Source organism: Marmota monax, unplaced genomic scaffold (assembly GCF_021218885.2).
Source record: "Marmota monax isolate L192 unplaced genomic scaffold, Marmota_monax_Labrador192_F-V1.1 WCK01_AAM20220418_F8-fsc00092, whole genome shotgun sequence".
NCBI lineage: Eukaryota > Metazoa > Chordata > Mammalia > Rodentia > Sciuridae > Marmota > Marmota monax.
This window is the reverse complement of record NW_026692583.1, coordinates 3508224-3526753: the sequence shown is the minus strand read 5'-3', so window position 1 is coordinate 3526753 and position 18530 is coordinate 3508224. Positions and strand designations below refer to the sequence as shown.

At 49.9% G+C, this 18530-nt stretch overlaps 2 protein-coding genes across 4 annotated transcripts in view; one reads left to right on the top strand and one right to left on the bottom strand.

The window, feature by feature from the left end:
• The window catches only part of Hvcn1 (hydrogen voltage gated channel 1), a 30280-nt gene extending 12409 nt beyond the window's left edge, over positions 1–17871 (top strand). Inside the window, exons 1-6 of one of the 2 annotated variants that reach the window (XM_046446170.2) lie at positions 5896–6205; positions 6590–6871; positions 10974–11078; positions 13713–13944; positions 15571–15683; positions 15998–17871. In XM_046446170.2, coding sequence (XP_046302126.1) covers positions 6632–6871; positions 10974–11078; positions 13713–13944; positions 15571–15683; positions 15998–16063 — 756 coding nt within the window. In that variant the 5' untranslated portion in view covers positions 5896–6205; positions 6590–6631 and the 3' untranslated portion in view covers positions 16064–17871. Of the gene's footprint in view, positions 1–5895; positions 6206–6589; positions 6872–10973; positions 11079–13712; positions 13945–15570; positions 15684–15997 lie in introns of those variants that run through there. The other variant, XM_046446169.2, reaches the window with a different exon arrangement.
• The window catches only part of Tctn1 (tectonic family member 1), a 28381-nt gene continuing 26186 nt past the window's right edge, over positions 16336–18530 (bottom strand). Inside the window, exons 13-15 of one of the 2 annotated variants that reach the window (XM_046446167.1) lie at positions 18024–18149; positions 17211–17355; positions 16336–16596 (exon numbers count right to left, since the gene is read on the bottom strand). In XM_046446167.1, coding sequence (XP_046302123.1) covers positions 17212–17355; positions 18024–18149 — 270 coding nt within the window. In that variant the 3' untranslated portion in view covers positions 16336–16596; position 17211. The remainder of the gene's footprint in view (positions 16597–17210; positions 17356–18023; positions 18150–18530) is intronic. The other variant, XM_046446166.1, reaches the window with a different exon arrangement.

The window sequence follows — 18530 nt, the reverse complement described above, 5'->3', positions numbered from 1 at the left end:
GAGGGAGCCGGGGGGTGTCCATGTCAGTGACTCTATGGTGTAGGTTCTTGGGGTTGCAAGTGACAGAAACAGCTCCACCAAGCTTAAGGCACAAAGGAACTCCATTAGCAGTTCCTGTACCTGAGAGATCTGGGGGCACGGGGCACCCCGGCAGCAGGTGGGTGAGCAGGCTCTGCAGACACTGGCAAAGGTGGAGAGGAGGGCGTTCCTTGTTAGGAGAGTCAGAGCCCGCACGCTAGGGGCTGCCCCGGCCAGGCACCGGGAAGGGCTCCTGTGTCTTGGTCCACCCCTTCCCATGGGTGCCCAGGGGCCAGCGTGGTGAAGCTGCGGGGGCCCACAGAAGCTCTGCGGTCAGCTCTGCCTTAGCCCTTTTCTGGAACTTTTCTGCTTCTGCCAGGACAGTCTTGACTTAAAACCAGAATTATTTTCTGCTCTGCTGGGCGCCACAAATATCTTCATCCCAAATTGCTAAAAGCTGCTGCTTTACTGGTCACGAGGTTTCGGAAAGAAAACTTTCCTGTGAAATAAAAATAATTGTGGTTTTTGTAGAGTACCCTGAGCGTCCACCATGCTGACAAGTGGCTGAGGCAGCCCTCCTCGTCTGCCGGGTGGTGTGTTTCTGGGGGGAAATTATGACCTGGCAGGGGAGGCAGGGTATCAGCGTCCTTGGCTGACAGGTGTGCAGAGGCTTCTGCCATGAGTCAGATGTCACATGAGACTCAGGTGACACAGATCCCACCTTCATGGAGTTTAAATGCTAAGAGAGAAGAAATACATCAACGGCACACCAAACAATTTCCTGTTGGAAACCATGATAAGGGCTCTCAAGAAAAAGTCAAGAGTGTGCAGAGAGGTTATCAAACTGGGAGAGGATCTGTTTAGATCTCAGAGGTCAGGGAGGACCTCTCGGAAGAAGTGGTACTTCAGCCAAGGCGTTAAGCCTGAGTAAGAGTGAGCCAAGCTCGGAGTGGGGAGGAGAGCAGGCCAGGTTGAGTGAACAGCCTGTGTAAGGCTCAGTCTGGGGCAGCATGGAGCATTGGAGGGACAGATGGTGGCCAGTGTGGTCTGAGCACAGAGAGCAGGCTGTGGGGAAGAAGAAAGGCCAAGCCCTTGGGGCTGTGCATGTCACATGAGGCCTTGCGCTCTCATTGTAAGAGTAAAAGGCTACCACAGGGAGAAGCAGGTCAAGGGTGAGGGTTCACAGAGCCCACTCAGGCTGATGGGCGGAGAGTGCCCTGGAGGAATCAAATCAGTCGGAGGCTGTGTGGCCTTCCTGGGCAATGGAGGTGAGAGCTCAGACTGGGTGGTGGCAGAGGAGGAAGGAAACTGTGGAGGTGAGGAGAGAGCTGTACACGGCCCCAGGATCGTGGCTGGGGAAAGAATCAGAAAGCGAGAGACTGCAGGAGCCCCAAGGAGTTTATGGGGGGCTCATCAGCTGTCCTCAGGCCTCTCGGCATCGGGGGAAATCTCATGTCTGAGGTTCCCAAGGTGCCTAAAGAACGTTGGGGATGGGGCAGGGAGGCAGCCTGGAGCCCAGACTGGATTCCTGGGTGCAGAGTTTTTAACAACCACCCCCCTGCTCACCTCACCTATGGCCTCCCTGTCTTTATAGTGCCAGGGCTTCCCCAGGGCACTTAACTAGAAAATGTAGGGTTCACAGGTTTGTGAAGGAAATGGCATTCTTTGACCAAAGTTAGAGCTTAGAAACTTATAAGGTCCCGTAGATCAGAGGACAGGATGGTGGACCGGGGCCAGAGAGCTTGCGTTTCAGTCTCTCTCAAGTGTGATGCTGCCGATTTGCTGGCCATGAGCAAGCCCTGCTCCCCATCTCTGAAATGCCCCCATTTGTGAAAAACTGGGTGGACCAGCCCAGGTCTTCTCTCTAAGCTCGTGAAACTTATCATGGAAAAATCCTTGAGTGTGCACCCAAGCTGGAGAGAGATTTTCATTTTACTTTGAAAAAAAAATATTAAAAATACAAAAGAATGAAATATTGGTAAAGACTTATGTGGTCTTCACCCTGAGTTGGACGATGTTAATGTTTTGTCATATTTTAATCAAATCTCTGGATAATTCGAAAGGATATTTTCCAGGTAGAGTTCGAGTACTTTTTGATTCTCACATTTTGACTGCTATAGCCTTTACCCTTCCCTGAGGAACCACGATAATGAATTTGGTGTCTCCTTCTAGTACATTCTTTTGTATGTTTTTCCTGCTTGCAGTTCATTGAGCTTCATGGATCTATATGTTTTTATATATGTGTGTGTGTGTGTGTGTGTGTATTTTAAATCTAATCTGGACATTTAAAGCCAGGATTTATTCAAAAATTTTCTTCCTTAATCTCCCTACCATCTCCTTTCATTACAACAGACACCGACATGTTAGATCACTTGATAGTGTCCCTGAGTTTTTGTGGGGTTTTTTTTTGCTTTTAGCCATTTTTCTTTCCACTTAGTATTTTCTATTACCCTGTCCTTAAGTTTGCTGATCTTTTCTTCTGTAGTATCTTATCAGATGTTAGTCCATCTATTGATTCTTCATTTCATATATGTATTTTTTAGTTCCACAGTCACCATTTGAATCTTTTTCATAGTTTCCTTTATTGAGATTCTTTGTTCCTTCATTAAACTTATGTTTTCCTTGAAATCTTTGAATATATTTGTCATGGTAGTCTTTGTTGGCCAGTTCCATTATCTATATCCATTTGAGTCTTTTATTAATTGATTTTTATACTGATTATGGACCACGTTTTTCTGCTTCTTTATCTAATAATTTTTTTGTTGTGTGCTGGACAATATGTATTCTCTGTTGTCAAGTGCATGCTGTTGTCTTCCCTGACAGAGTATTGAGTTTTGTTCCACTAATTAGTTGGGGATCAGCTTAATCTTTTCAAAGCTTGTTTAAAGTTTTGTTGGGATGAGTCTAAGGTAGCTCTTACTGTAAAGGCTTAAATTTGGCCTATTTCTATGGCCTGCTTTTCTGGAATTTCTACAAATGCTTAGGTGTTCAATAAAATCTACTTTGGATATTGGAAACTCATACATCCCCCTATCCAGCCCTGTGGATATGGTAGTTGTTCAAGTTCACAACTCCCCAGAAGTTCCCTCCACCCCTGAAAGTAAGGTTTTTTCCTTGCTTCCTGGAGTCTGCTCCATATGTGTGAAGTTTAGGACTCAGCCGAAGTCCTTGGTGATCCTTCTCTGCCCAGCTTCCTTTCCTCTGGTACTCCCTGAAGGAGGGAGACTTAAGTTTTGAAATATAATTTTTACCTCCACAGTCCAGAAGGTATCTCTACATATAAAGTCAGGATGATGGGAGGGCTCAAATCATTTGATTCTCTACTCTCAGAGATAATGGTTATTTTTATTTTTATTTATTTTTTTGGTACTGGGATTGAACCCAGGGGTGCTTTACCACAGAACCACATCCCCATCCCTTATTGTTTTTTAAGACAGGGCCTCACTAAGTTGCTGAAGCTGGCCGCAAACTCTGGTCCTCCTGCCTCGGCCTCCCAAGTCTCTGGGATTACAGGTGTGCCCCACTGTGCCCAGCTAAATTTCATGTCTTATCTAGTTTTATATTTGTTTCTAGCAGGAGGGATAATCTACTACTAATTACTTAAGCATGGCCAGAAGTGGAAATCCCATTCTCTTACATGATTATGCTCATATTTTTACACATTCCAAAAACAATATGTAGTCATAATATTTTCCATGAATTCCAAATTTTCACTTGAAAATTTCATATTATTCCACATCTTCATTCCACACTGGCCAGGGTTAAAGGTCTACCCACGTTCCTGTATTCCTCTGTCCCTCAGATGAGTGTTTCTGGGTGTTAAGTGCAAAGCATTGTCCTTGGCACTGGGTGTGCAGTTGCACAAGAAAGAAAAAGTCCCTCTCTGTGGATCCTGGAGTCTAGTGGGGAAGGCGGATAATGAGTGCACAGCGACATCCAACAGCAGAGTGTAGGGAGGGGAAGTGAAGCAGGGGATGGAGATGGGTGGGACTGGGGAGTGACCGGGTCTCAGAAGAGGTGAGGTCTGAGCACATCTGCCCTCGGGGAGGGTGTGAGCCAGGCAGATGTCCAGGAAGGGGGACCCAGTGCTGTGAAGGATCACCTGAGGGCGTTAGGTAGAGGTGGGACATGATCTCATTTAGGTCTTAGAAAGTTCTCTCTGGTTACTATAGAGAAGGGATGTTGGGAGGCTGCAGGAGGCCACTGCAGTAATACAAGCAGCAGATTACAGGGAACAATTGGCTTGGGCCAGGGATGTCCTATTTGGAACACAGTTGAAAGGCAGAGCCAGCAGGACCCTGTTGGGTGGGAGAAGAGTCAAGAACGATGCTCTGCATTTTTGGCCTAAGGAAGTGGACAAATGAAATGTCATAAACTAAAATGGGGACAGTTTGGGTGAAGAATGACTAACTCCACTTTAGACATGCTAACTGTGAAGCTGTCATGCAACTAAGGAAGATACTCTGCCTGTCGATGGCTGGTGAATCTGGAGTTCAGGTGGGAGATGGGACTGGAGGTGGAATTCAAGCATCATCCAGGTAGAGATGGTTTTTCAAGCCGTGGTGCTGAGTGAGACTTAAAAACAAAAAGAGAGGTGGGCAGAGCCCAGGCCCTGGGAATTCCAGTACTTAAATATAAGGTCTTCCTTTCAAGGATCCTGCAAGAGAGACTGACATGAGGAGAACTAGGAGATTGTGGCACCCAGAGCCAGGGAAGGAGGTATCTACTGTTGAGGACGCTCAGTTCTTTTTTTTTTTTTTTTTTTTTTGACTCCTGTATAGCATTCCATCACATGAATAATGAAGAGATATTTTTCTTCTGCCCAAATTTATGGCAATGGATATTTGCAGTGAATGTTCTTGAACATGGTACCAACTTGAGCACGTGTGGACAGGTTTCTCTTTGGACACTGGGAAGGGATGGAATCACTAGATGATTAAGATACAACTTAAGGGGCTGGGGCTGTAGCTCAGTGGTAAAACGCTTGCCTCACATGTGTGAGGCACTGAGTTTGATCCTCAGCACCACATAAAATAAATAAAGATACTATGTGTTCATCTACAACTAAATAAATATTTGAAAAAAAAATTTTTTAAAGATACAACTTAACTTGCCCAGACAATGCCAGTTGCTTCCCCAAATGAAGCTACTGGTGTCCATTCCTAACTTTAGGGTTCAAGAGACCCTGCTGCTTCACACCATCCCCAGCACTGGATATTAGAGATTTTGAAGATGCTTGCTAATCTCAGGAGTGAAAATATGTGTAACTGTTGCTTCCTTTCACATTTTCCTAAGTACTAGTGAGGTTGAACCTCGCTGGGCCATTTGCATTTTCTCTTACCTGATCTGCCTGTTAATATCACTGCCCAGTCCTCTTCTTTTTGATTTATAAGATTTCTTCCTATATTCTGAACTCTAAATCTTCGAGTGTTAAGTATATTGCAAATATTTACTCTCGGTCTGTGGGAAGTCTTAATTTTGCAGGGATGTGTGTTTGTGTGTACACACATGCATGTCATATGAAAGCTTTTGGTTTGGATGCATCTATTTTACATTTTGTGTGTTATGTATACAATCTTTTCCTATCCTGAGGCCATGAAGATACCTGCCTGTATTTTTCCTGATGCCTTAAGTTTTGTTTTAACATATGCATGTTAATGTTAAGGCATCTGAAATTTATTCTGTGTGTGGCATGAGGTAGGGACTGGATTTTTTTTTTTTTTCCTCTAATGGTGAAGTCAGATGTCCTAACTTCTCTAATCTATTCCTACTGGTGTGCTAACACCTCACCTCCAAGTTCCCACAGGGACATGGGTCTCTTTGGACTCTCTTTCCCTGTTCTTTTTTTTTTTTAGTTTTCGGCGGACACAACATCTTTATTTTATTTTTATGTGGTGCTGAGGATCGAACCTAGCGCCCCGCGCATGCCAGGCAAGCGCGTTACCGCTTGAGCCACATCCTTAGCCCCTCTTTCCCTGTTCTACTTGTCATATCACTTATTCTTGTACTCATACCTATGAGTGATATTACTTGGTAAAAATGTTGATCTCTGGTAGGATAAGATGGGTAAAGTAAAGGGATGGAATACCTGCTTTTCTTTGAAGTTCTCCCTCTTTAAACAACTGTCAGTGTAGTTAAAACAGCACTGGATGAAGTCCCTGTCCAGGACGGATCTGTGGCATGGAGGGTGAGTGTACCCCGACTTCTCTGTGAGACTCTGGGTGTTTTACTGGTCGCCCTCTCCTCCCCACACCCTGTGCTCACCTCCCGTGAGGTCTGAACTACAGGGCGGCTCTTCCGGGCCTGGGGCTGCTGTGGGTATTTTGTGACTGGGCCGTAGTACCGATTCCGCTGGTTCCTGCCGGCCTGACCGCAGGGACAGGTCTGGCGGGGTCTGGGGTTTCCTGTTGCCTCACCCTCACCAACACTGAGCCCCTGGATTCTAAAAATAAAAGCACCAGAAACCACTGAGACCTCGTGTAGCTGTGCTCAGGGTGCTCTGAGCGCCCGGGGCCACCTGGGCCTGCTCCCCTCAGCCCTGCCTGAGCTCTGCCTTTGTCCCGCCCTCCAGGTCGTCCCCCGCAGGGCCACACGCAGGACTCCTGCCGAGAGGATGAGCAAGTTCCTGAGGCATTTCACCGTGGTCGGGGACGACTACCACACCTGGAACATCAACTACAAGAAATGGGAGAACGAGGAGGAGGAGGAGGAGGAGGAGGAGCCGCCAGCCGTGCCAGCCTCAGGCGAGGAGGGTGGCGCGGGGGATGCCGAGGCTGCGCCCAGGTCGGCACCCAAGCCTACCCGCGACTTCAGGAGCATATTGAGGAAGCTCTTCAGCTCCCACAGATTTCAGGTAGGAGGGGCAAAGGCCCAGAGGCCCCAGGCGGGGAAGGGCCTCCTGTGGAAGTCACCAGGCCTGCAGGGAGGAACCCACCTCTGCCATTCCACTGCTCCTTCACAGATGCCCACCATGTGCCAGGAGCCCCGGGCTCACTGGGGTGCCATGGGCCCATCCCATGTTGTCAGGGAGGAAATAATCCTCATCATCAGCAGGTGAATGGATAAACAAAATGTGGTCTACCCTCTATCCGAACTACAGGCCGAAGTTGAGCCCTGGGCGGGAATGAGGCTCTAACTCATGACACAAGGACCATCCTTAAGGCCAGGTCAAAGAGCCAGCGCTCTGGGCCACGAGGTGTACAAAGCCATTGATAGGAAGCATCCAGAACAGGCAGATCCAGGTAGACATAAAGCAAGTTGGTAGTGCTCAGGTGAGGGGCAGGAGAGGGGAGTGGCTGCTGGGTGACAGGGGCAATGGCGATATCAGGAGCTAGTGAGTGGCCAGCTGCACCTTTGGGACATACCTAACTCTGCCAAGCTGCTCCAATTTAGAAATGATCACTATAGCAATTTTTATACACACACACACACACACACACACTCGTGCACACACACAAACACACACACAGCGAGTTAGATGGTAATCATTGGGGGCAGAAAAAAAATTCATCTGCGAGTTCAGCAAACAGTCTGCCTGATCTTGAGCAAGGCCAAAAGGGGGCCCTGCCTCCCAGGGCTCGAGACCATCACCCTCAGCCTCTTCTTGTGAAGTGAAGCCAAGAGTGTCTGCCAGGCTTGAAACCATGGCTGCCTTCCCGATGGGGCCATGTGGAGACGGGGAGGCCTGGGCCTCAAAGAAGAGCAGCGGGAACTGAGCTTTATGGGGTCACAAGGACATTTTGATTTTGAAAGTCAAATGCAGGTTGAGTCTGCTCAGCCCCAGGAACCCCACCCTCTGCCTTGAGGGGGGCAGGCTGGTGTCTGGAAGCACATTCTGGGTCCTGGGAGAATGTGGGAGTTCGGAGACGTCAGGGAAGCTCACAGCTCCTTGAAGGTCCAGGTCCCGAGGGAAGCATTTTGGGGACACTACCGCAGACATCCTCCCTGGAGCCCTGTGCCTCTGGAAGCAGAGAGGCAGACAGCCCTGGCCTCTGCCATCACCCACCTTGTTCTAGAGTAAAACAGAAACAAACAGCTTGGTCTTTATCTGATCCATTCTTGGGTGGCTCACAGAAGGGAAGCCACCCAGCGTCTGCTGCTCCTCAGCTCTGCTCTGTGGCTGTGACGGGAACAGAAACATGGTATTAACTTGTTGGGGTTGAAATTCCAAACCCTCAATTTCAGGAGCTGAAGGAAGAAGCCAGCTTCCTTCCAGCTGCAAGGGGAGCCCTGGAGCCCTGGACCACCCCCTCAGGATGTTCCCTGCCTCCTGAATGGACCACTGGTCCACTCAGCCTGCTGGGGATCAGGACTAACACCTGGAGCCAGGACCTCCACAGACATTATTGGGGAAAAGCCAACTGATAACTGTCACAAAATAAATCAAGATGTTTATTCAGTCATGTGACAATTATTTAAAGAGCATCTACTGAATACAGCAGTGAACTTATCCCTGCCCTCACTGAAGAGGACCTGAGAGTCTGCAGACAGACAGGAATCACAGGATAATAAGCCCAGGTAGAAGCCCCCTGACAGGGGACAGAAGGGTCTCTGAGAAATCTTGGGAGGCCCAGGGCCTGATGGAGGACTGGGAATCAAAGGAGGTAATGTGTCCCCCAACACTGGAGGGCTGAGCAGGAATGAGCCCTGTGGATGGAAGGGGGACGCTTTCCAAGTACAGGGGCCGTTTTTGCCAAGGGCACAAGCAGGGAAAGAGCCAAGTGCCTTGGAGGGGTTGCCAGGAGGCCTTGACTCTCGTGGTGAGCAGCGACCCTGCAGCAGCAGGAGGGGTATGGCAGGCAGAGGGTTCTCTACAGGGTTGGGGCGCAAACTCATCAGATGGGGAAAGGGGCTGTGGTAGGACAGGGTAGCCAGATGGAGTAGGGGACAGGAAATCAGGGGTGTTGCTCTCTGATGGTAGCATGCAAGAAGGTCCTGGAATCCCTTTCTTGGGTGGTTTGAGGTGGCCAAGGTGAGATGACAGCTAATGCTGTCCCTTCTCTCATGGGGTAGCTCACCTAGGAGAGAAAGTGGGTCTACCATGTCTCTGTGGAAGCCACCAAGGGGGGTGCCTGGAGTGGGGAGCGTTGCTCTTACTCCTGCCTGTGGGCGGGAGAACTCTGCCCTGCACTCTCCTCTGTCCCACGCCACACTCCCCGGTCACCTGGGGCCAGAAGAGGTGGCCAACTCCGCTTTCTCAGATTTGAAGCGTCAGCTCATGGAGGCTCTACAGCACTGGAAGGTGCTGGTGTGGGGACCTGGGACAGCCACAGGCCTGGCCCAGCTCTGCAGGGGAGGGTTGGGGATTAAGGGCTTCTCCAGATTCTCTGCATTTTTCTCTGTGACGTGGCTTCTTCCAGACAGTGCTGCCTGGTGAGTAGCAGATTGAGGGTTCACAGGAGCCAGGATTGGGGTCCAGGCATTATGGTTTTCTTGGTCTTGAATCTTTCTCTTACTTTTGTTTCTGCTTTTTATAAACTCAGGTGAGATTCATATGAAATCAATCATTTTGAAGTAATTCTGTGGTGTTTTTAGTATAGTCAGTGTTATGTAGCCCACCACTCTCTAGTTCCAGAATGTTCTTATCAACCCTCCAAAGAGACCCTGTTCTTATTGAGCCATCACTTCCCAGTCTCCCCAAGGCCTTCTGTCTGTGCTGTCCCTCTGGACATGCCTGTCTGGACACTGTGTGGAAGGAGGCATGCGATGCGTGGTCTCCTGTGTCTGGTCCCTCACGTGGCATGATGTAGCACATGCGGCCCTTCATTCCATTTTAGGGCTGAATACTGGATCTTAGGTCTAAATATCTGTGCCTGGCTTTTTTTTTTTTTTTTTTTTTTTAAGACTATAAGAACTCTCAGATCCCGTTGGTCCTAAAATAAAACCAAAAATTAAAAAAAAAAAGAAAGAAAGAAAAAGAAAACACCCAAGGCTTGAATCTTTACTAAGCTGCTGAATTTGGATGTGTGTGGAAACTTGCAGAGCCATTTGCCACGTCATCAAGACATCATCAGACACTTTATTGCAACAACTAACTACAGGTGGAAATGGCCAAAAAGTTAAACAGTCCCTTCTTCATAGGCCCCAACTTGTTGAATTTCAATGTGAAACTTGCCAGTTTACAGCAGATTACATTTTAGAGGTCAAAATCAACGGATCTAACAACGTGAGAGGCAAGGCCTGAGGTCTGGAATTTCTGAGGAAAGAGGGGTATCACACGGGGTCCCTTGGGGCTCCCCCACTGCTGCCATTTCCACAGCCACCATGGACTGTCAGAACTCTGTCAATGTACCCCTGCCATTAGTGGCCTCACCAGCAGCATCCCTGCTGCCATCAATGAGACAACCCCTCGCTCTGGCACCCACTGACCCTCTGTAGCAAGTCACAGAGCCCCACTCTGCCACTCAGCTCTTCCCAATTGTCCAGGAAACCCAGGCCTGCTCTCCGTCCCCGACAAGCAGGAGCTGGTTTCTGTGTACAGTGGCATCACTGTCATCTGAAGAGTAGGCAGCCGCTGGAGTCCCCCCTTCCAGATCCCAGAGCCCTGAGGCGGGATGTGTCAGATGACTTCTCCAGTATCTGTTCTGTGCACCCTGTGGCGACAGCAATCCCCAGAAATAGAAAAATGTAACTTTTAGAAAACGTTTGCCATCTGGGAAGTGGAACTTGGTCTGAGCCAGCTCAGGGAAAAGGTGAAGGAGCAAGGAAGAGCCTAGTGTCGTGGAGGGGCAGTGGGTCAGCGGCAGAGAGAGGCTGAGGGGAGAGGTGGTGGGCAGGTGGCAGCTTGTGACCGTGGGGACCTGCCCCTGCAGGCTCCCTCCAGGAAGGTATTGGCAGTGGCTCTCCCTCCTCGGCACCTGTACCTGGTGGTCTCACTGATGTTTCCAGGCAGCTCCTAAGGGCGGGAGGAGGGCCCTGTTTCAGGCTCACACTTTCTGTCCTCCCACTGCCCGCAGGTCGTCATCATCTGCCTGGTCATTCTGGACGCTCTCCTGGTGCTCGCTGAGCTCATTCTGGACCTGAAGATCATCCAGCTTGTCGAGAACAACTATGCACCCCAGGTAGCTTGTCTCCGCTCTCTGGGGTGCTCCTGATGTGGGTCACTTCTGTTATCTGCACTGGGGGCAGAGGGAGCGGCTACCACCCCTCTTGGAGCCACAGGGCTTGCTGGGAAGTAGTCTGGGTGTTTTAGTCAATGGCTGGAGAAGAGGCCTGCCTTTCCGGATTTGAGAGAGAAGCATTTAGTACGAGGAGGAAGCTCATTTCACTGAAGCTCGCCAGAGCCAGTCACTGGTTGCAGGCCTATGTAATCAGGGACATGAGGCACGTTCCCCTTCCGGGGGCAGGAGTGTCGTTCTCCTCCTGTCTTCTGTTGGTGTTTTCCTGGTCCCTTCAGTGACATCCACTAAAGGCTGAGCCCGACCCAGATGTTCACCCAACAGGCAGTGGAAACACAGGAGGAAATCCAAGCCTCAAAGACATCTCCCCATGTGCTTTCTGGGGGAAAAATGGAATCCCTATTAAATGCCTATCTTTATAAGTGGTAAAAGGGCAGAGGCAACTCCGTTCTGTTGTCACCTAGGCCGGCCTGGTCTGCAAGGAAGGAGGTGTACCTTTTTTTTTTAATATTTATTTTTTGGTTTTAGGTGGAACAATATCTTTATTTTTAAAAAATTAAATATTTATTTTTTAGTTTTAGATGGATACAATATCTTCATTTTATTTTTATATGGTGCTGAGGATCAAACCCAGTGCCTCATACTTGCTAAGCGAGCACTCTACCATTTGAGCCACAACCCTAGCCCCCACAATATCTTTTACTTTTATGTGGTGCTTAGGATTGAACCCAGTGCCTCACGCATGCCAGACGAGCGCGCTACCACTGAGCCACATCCCTAGCCTGAGGAGTACCTTCTCTCGCCCACTTTCTGGCTTTTGTTTTTGTTTTTTTTTTTATTTTTTTTGTTTTTGTGCCAGGGATTGAAGTCAGGGGCATTGAACCTCTGAGCCATATCCCAGCCTTTTAAAAAATATTTTATTTAGAGACAGAGTCTCTCTGAGTTGCCTAGCACATCGTTTTTGATGAGGCTGGCTTTGAACTGGAGATCCTCCTGCCTCAGCCTCCCAAGCTGATGGGATCACAAGCGTGCACCACCTTGCCCAGTTCTCCCACTTTCTTAATAGGATCAATAACATATCTGCCATACTGTCTTTTCCCAAAATTTTGTAATTATGAAAAATGGCCAATACGCAATTTCCTTCATCAGTATACATCCACACGGGCACAGGTATTTCTGCCTGGCCATTTGAAAATAAGTCACAGATGTAGCGACACTTCCCCCTTGAACACTTCAGCAGTGTAGGAATAAGGTCTTTCACCTGCCCTGCAGAACCGTCAGACCCGATTCAGTGGTCAGCAGATATATCATTACCACTTGAATCTCCTCGCTTGTCCCAAGATGTCCTCTGTAACATAGAGCCAGCACTCGGCCTTCTCCCCTCCTCATGATACTGACTTTTTGAATTGTCCAGTCAGTTGTCCTGTAGGCTGTCAGAGGTTCTAGGTAAGTCTGGATAAATCCGGACAAAGAGACCCATTAGTTGGTTCCCTAGGTCCAGAGGCTCCATCAGCAAGTGTTCTCATGGGACACATTCTTTATGTGGCGCCTTCAGGAGTTCCACATAAAGCTGGGTCTCCCACTCAGCGATACTCAGCTAGATCTTTCAATTTAGGCAGTAAATGCTGGACCATACTACTGTCCAGGGACATGTGTCCCTTTGCAGTTATAAATAGCCTGCCTAGTGATACTTTGGTACAACACAAATGTCCCCTTCCCTAGAGGCATGACCCTTGCCCGAGCAGTGAACACTGAGGGGTACAGAATGTGATTTTCTAGTTCCTTCTCTCCCCCACCCTTAGTAATGGCCACCCTTCCATAACCAGGCGCTGTCTTTGAAGCCTGTGTGCCTGCCCCGCCGTGGACCTGAGATTTTTATTCAGTGTGTTAGTCAATCTCGGTCAGCTTTTCTGATGTTCAAATTGTCCCAAATTTGGCCGCTGTGAGCCTCTTCAGGCTGACTACTGTGTCCTTTTGACATGACACCCTTAAGCCTGTGCATGTCCTTCCTGGCACACGGAGCCCAGCTCACTTACTATGTCCTCTGCTCCAGAGCCAGAGGTTGTTTCCCTAGTGAGGTGTTCATAACTGAGATCTGGGGACCCTCTTCACTTGCCCCCACCGTGGTGGTCTTTCCCGGTGGGCTCATGTGGGTGGCTCTGCCCAGGCCCTAACAGTGGAGCAGGATGTCTATGGAGTGCCATGAGAACTTGCTGGGTGGTCCCAATGACGCTGACATTGTTCACAGACAAGGCAAAGATCGCAGGTTCTGCGAACCACTGCTGTAAACACCCCATGACATGTCGTTGAGCATGCACAAGCTTTGCCCTGGGGTGTGTTCCTAGCAGTGGGGCTGCCAAGCTGCAGGGGCGGGGTGGGGGGTGGACTCTGAATTCTGGCATTGCCCACCTGCCATGCCAGTGACCCTCAGCACAGCACCTGGGCTGGGAGTTCAGTATTTGTCAGCCCAGTGAATTCTCCCTCTGGTAACTAGCAGGGGTACTCAAGGTCAGTCTCTGTGACCTGCCCTGTGGCCAGTGGCACCATCTCCTGACTGTGGCTCTTCCTCCCCTCCAGGTGTTCCACTACATGAGCATCGCCATCTTGATCTTCTTTATGATGGAGATTTTCTTTAAAATCTTCGTCTTCCGCCTGGAATTCTTTCACCACAAGTTTGAGATCCTGGATGCTGTCGTGGTGGTGGTCTCCTTCATCCTCGACATAGTCCTCCTGTTCTGGGAGCATGAGTTTGAGGCTCTGGGCCTGCTGATCCTGCTCAGGCTATGGCGGGTGGCCCGGATCATCAATGGTAGGTACCCAGCACCCTTGGGTTGCAGAGGGCACAGGACAGAGGGTGCCAAGGCCAGCTGTTTAGTCACCCCAGGAGCCTGAGCTCACATACACATAGTCTCCATCACAGCCCCTGCCTCCTCCCAGAAGTCCAGAAAAACATGGGGCAGCATGCGACTTGGCCACTGACTGCCACTTCAGAGGCCAGAGTGAGACCAGGATACCTGTTCTGGGAACCACCTCTCTCCTTCGGGCTGTTTTCATGATTATCAAAAGATATTGGGACTACAACTCAGTTGGCAGAGTGCTTGCCTCGCATGCACAAGGTCCTGGGTCCAATCCCCAGTACCACACACAAAAAAAAGGTTCATGGATATCCATGGAACCGGGCATGATGGCACACACCTGTAATCCCCAGCAGCTCAGGAGGCTGAGGCAGGAGGAACATGAGTTCAAAGTCAGCCTCAGCAAAAGCGAGGTGCTAAGCAACTCAGTGAGACCCTGTCTCTAAATAAAATACAAACTAGGGCTGGGGATGAGGCTCAGTGGCCCCCAAGTTCAACGGTACCATCCCAAAAGATTGATTCATGGAAAGGGTTAGGCTAAGGCCCAGGGAATCTCTCCAGGCTTTTCCCAGGGCATCTCGGTTCTAAACTGGGTGTCTCCTAAGAAAAGCCCACCCCAGCCAGGCCACCCAGGAGGCACCATCCAGCAGGGATGCAGGAATTGAGCTCTGAGGAGGTCACAGCATGTGGTAGCCTTTGAGTGGTGTTGATGACCCACCAGAGATCCAGAGATGGGCTCTGGGAGCTCAAGGAGCCGCTCTGTGCCTGTCTCGAGAAGAGCCCTCTCCCCACACACCCTGTGCACAGGCGCTTCAGGCCAAGGGATTTTACGTGGAGAGTGACCACAGCTGGCCGGTTGCTTAATGGCCTGCCTGTGTACCTGCCACAGTGGTCACCTTCAGACCTTTTTAAAACAGTCTGCAGCAGAAGGCCTGATAAGCTTGGGTGAAGGTCTACCTCGGAAGCTCTCCAGGTGTCCAGCCTAGGTTTGGGAATCCCTGAACGGATGGGCCGTGGTTCAGGGCGCTAAGGGAGGGACAGGCCTTCTGCATGGAGCCGCTTCCCTTGGTGGCCTGGTGAGTCCTGTATGGCCACAGCCCCCTGAGCTCCAGCAGGACCTGCAGGGAAACTGGCTGCAGCAGATGTGGGCGGGGTGGGGGCGGCTGGTCACCAGCAAGTGTAGATTTAGCGTTGAGAGCAAAACCCGGGAAGGACAGAGCCTGGATTCTGTCCAGGGGCAGAGTGGAGGCTCGGTCATCACTGCTTCTGCTGAGGGTTGACCATGAGGGGCTCCTATGGCATGTCAGCACCCACTGCCATGGACCAGGGCCACTGTCCTGGACAGGTTCTGGATAAGGAGCTTCGTGGTTATGGCTATTTTAGAAGAGCTCTCAGCCACATGAGCCGAGGAGACACCACACACCCGGAAACGGAGGCTCCCAAGGGAATACCTGGCCCTCTTAGTTCGGAGGCCACTCTGTGATGACTACCACTGTCATTCTTCCCAACTCTATACATGTAGAAATCACTTCTCCACCCCCCAGTGGTTAAACTAGAATCCTGTGACTCCCCATTTTCAGGGATAATCATCTCGGTCAAGACACGTTCAGAACGGCAGCTCTTAAGGTTAAAACAGATGAATATTCAGCTGGTCGCCAAAATCCAACACCTTGAATTTAGCTGCTCTGAGAAGGTAAGACCTGGGGACAACATCCACTTGCAGTTCCCACCTCGGCATGGTGCTTCTGCTCCTGGGGGGCCGGGAGCGCCCTTCCCTCGCGCATTCCCATCCTTTCAGATTCGGCTCGGCCACCCCTGCCCTGAGTCACCTGCCTGCTGCTGTCACTGCTGCAGCTTGGGGACCCTCCTGACTCTGGCAGTCGCCTCAGTAGCCTGAATTCCACAAGGAGTGTAGCTCCCATTCGTATCTGTGTCCCTGGGGCTCACTGGCTCTTTGTCACATCCCTACAGAGGCTCAGAAAGTCCCTCTGTCTGCTTTTGCAACAGGAACAAGAAATTGAAAGACTCAACAAGCTCCTGAGGCAGCACGGGCTTCTCAGCGAGGTGAATTAGATTCCCCCAGCCCGGCCCCAGAGAGGACCCTGCCTCCCTGGGCTGGCCCGTGCCCAAGAGTGACCACCTTGCCTGGTCACGTGGTGAGGGGCTTGGGTCAGTGCCTCGCCCATGGGTCCCACCGGGTCTGTGTTGGACGCAACCACCGGAGGCCGTTCTTCCTCGGTATGACCCAAGAGCTGCCACCCTGCCACGCACAGCAGCCAGATCAGACTGTTTCCTCATGTTGGACACTGCACTCTTGGCTTAAATATGACACGTTGGATGATGACTAGTTGTATATAAAATTTAATCTCATCTAATGTACAGTTTTCAAATTTCACATGATTATGCTGGGACCGGCATGTCCTTTCACTCTGAAAGAAAAAGAAAAGCAGCCGCCTTAGCCTCCAGCCCATCCTAGAAAGGTCCTTTTTATTCCCACGCTGTTCTAGAGTCTTCTGCTGTCACCACGGGGATGTCATTCCAGGTACCCAGGACCCTCCTCTGCGGTATCCAGCGTTCTGCCACCTGACAGCACGGTTCTCAATGACCTACAATTAACGTATACAATAACCTCTCCCCTGAGCCGCCTCCCTGTCCTGCCCGCCCCGGGGCCTCCCACGCAGCCCACCAGCTGGAGAGCCAGCTCTGGCAGGGCCTGGTGCAGGGTGGCAATTAGACCCAAGGCTGCCCTGTAATTCACATGATCTCTTAAGAGTCCCTCTTGAGGCTCTGCACCCGACTTGCATGATTTTATACAGTATTTTGCTATTTTTGTACTTAGCTCAATAGGACTTGAAAGAAAACCTGAGCTAGAAACAATGAACATTTTAAAAATAACTCTCATTAAAGCAGGGCTGGAAGAACTGGAGAGATCCCCGAGTGGGCTGCTGCAAGGGCTGTTTTTTCCACCGCCCCGGCCCCCAAGACCACTTCCATCTATGACCAACTCTAAATCCAAACCAAGCAGAGTGAAACTTCCAGAAGGGGACAAGAAAGCTGGAAGCTGGTCCGGGGCAGCGAGTTGGTGTGGGGGCAACACCAAGGCGTGGGAGGCGTGAGGAAGTGGGACGCCTCTGAGGGACTTGCGGCCCCACGTGCACGCGTTCCAGAGGAAAAGACCTCAGACCGAGGTGGGGCTCGGTTTCCTCCAGGGACCACTTACGTCAAGCAAATGGGAAGAAGTAGTTAAAGGGCAGCCTGGCGTTGATGGCTGGCCGCGCTCTGAAGCCCGCCTCTGCAGGTGCAGACACAGCCGCAAAAGTAACCGCAGTGGAAATGAGAACCGTCCTTTCATTTCCGGCGCTGGTCTGTAATAAAGAGTCAGAAGCAAGACCCCCCCTCCAGTGTGTGGCCAGGACAAAATGAGACCTCTTTCCTCCTCTTCCTCACGCCATGACTCCTGTCAGTTCATGAAGATGGCAGGTTCACTGGGGTCCCTCGGCTACTGCCTCGGCTGACAGGCAGAGTTTACCCCGGCTGTCCTCACCTGACACACCACGATCAACAATCCATTTTCATGAGGGTTTTAAAGATTAAATCTAGGGGCTGGGGTTGTGGCTCAAGTGGTAGCACACTCACCTGGCATGCATGAGGCACTGGGTTCGATCCTCAGCACCCCAGAAAAATAAAATAAAGATATTGTGTCTACCTTAAAAATAATGATTATAAAAAAAGATTAAACAAGACTGCTAATGTAAATAAAATCTTTGTCAGTGGGTTTCTCCCTCTAAGTAAATAACCACAGCAAAATTGTTTTAACAATCCAGATTGTTTAAAAGCTAATCTCTTTTTACCAAGTAATAAATTTTACCTGTCATACTTGAGTTTTGTCTGGATTTGTCTTAAACTCTCTTCTGTTGTGTTCTGCTTTGCAGGGCTGGGCATCACAGCCAGGGCCTCCCCACACTAGGCAAGGGCTCTACCACTGAGATACACCCCAGACCCAACCTGAACCTTTAAACTCCATCAGGCCTACCTCAGGAAAGGAGGAGGAGATGAGATTTGCAGTTACATTGACTATTCTGGCCTGTGGGTTCAGGAGGGACCCGTACTTAGTCCACTTCACCTCTATAACCAAAGCCACTGGAAGCTGGCAGGAATCCTGCAAAACATAGCTCCATTAATCAATCTGAATATTACACAACTCCAAGTGAAACTTAATCTGCAGTTCAAAGTTTTAATTACAAAATGTCCCACATATTACAAAATGTTCTGAACAAGAGAATGAATAGACTCTAGAAGTTCAGATAAAAACAGCTTTGAAGAGCACATATTATTAAAGTACTCGATGCTCCAAAAATAGCGTATCACCTCTGCCTCCCTGCTGGTTCTGGAGAGGCCGGCAGCGCTGGGAGTTGTGGCCATCTTGCTCCCCAGTGGTGGGACATTCAGGGACTTAAGGGCATCTATATCTACCTCAGAATGTGGGAGAGAAACTAGCCAGAGGAGAGGAGGAAGGGGGAGACCATGAAGCTCCATTGCA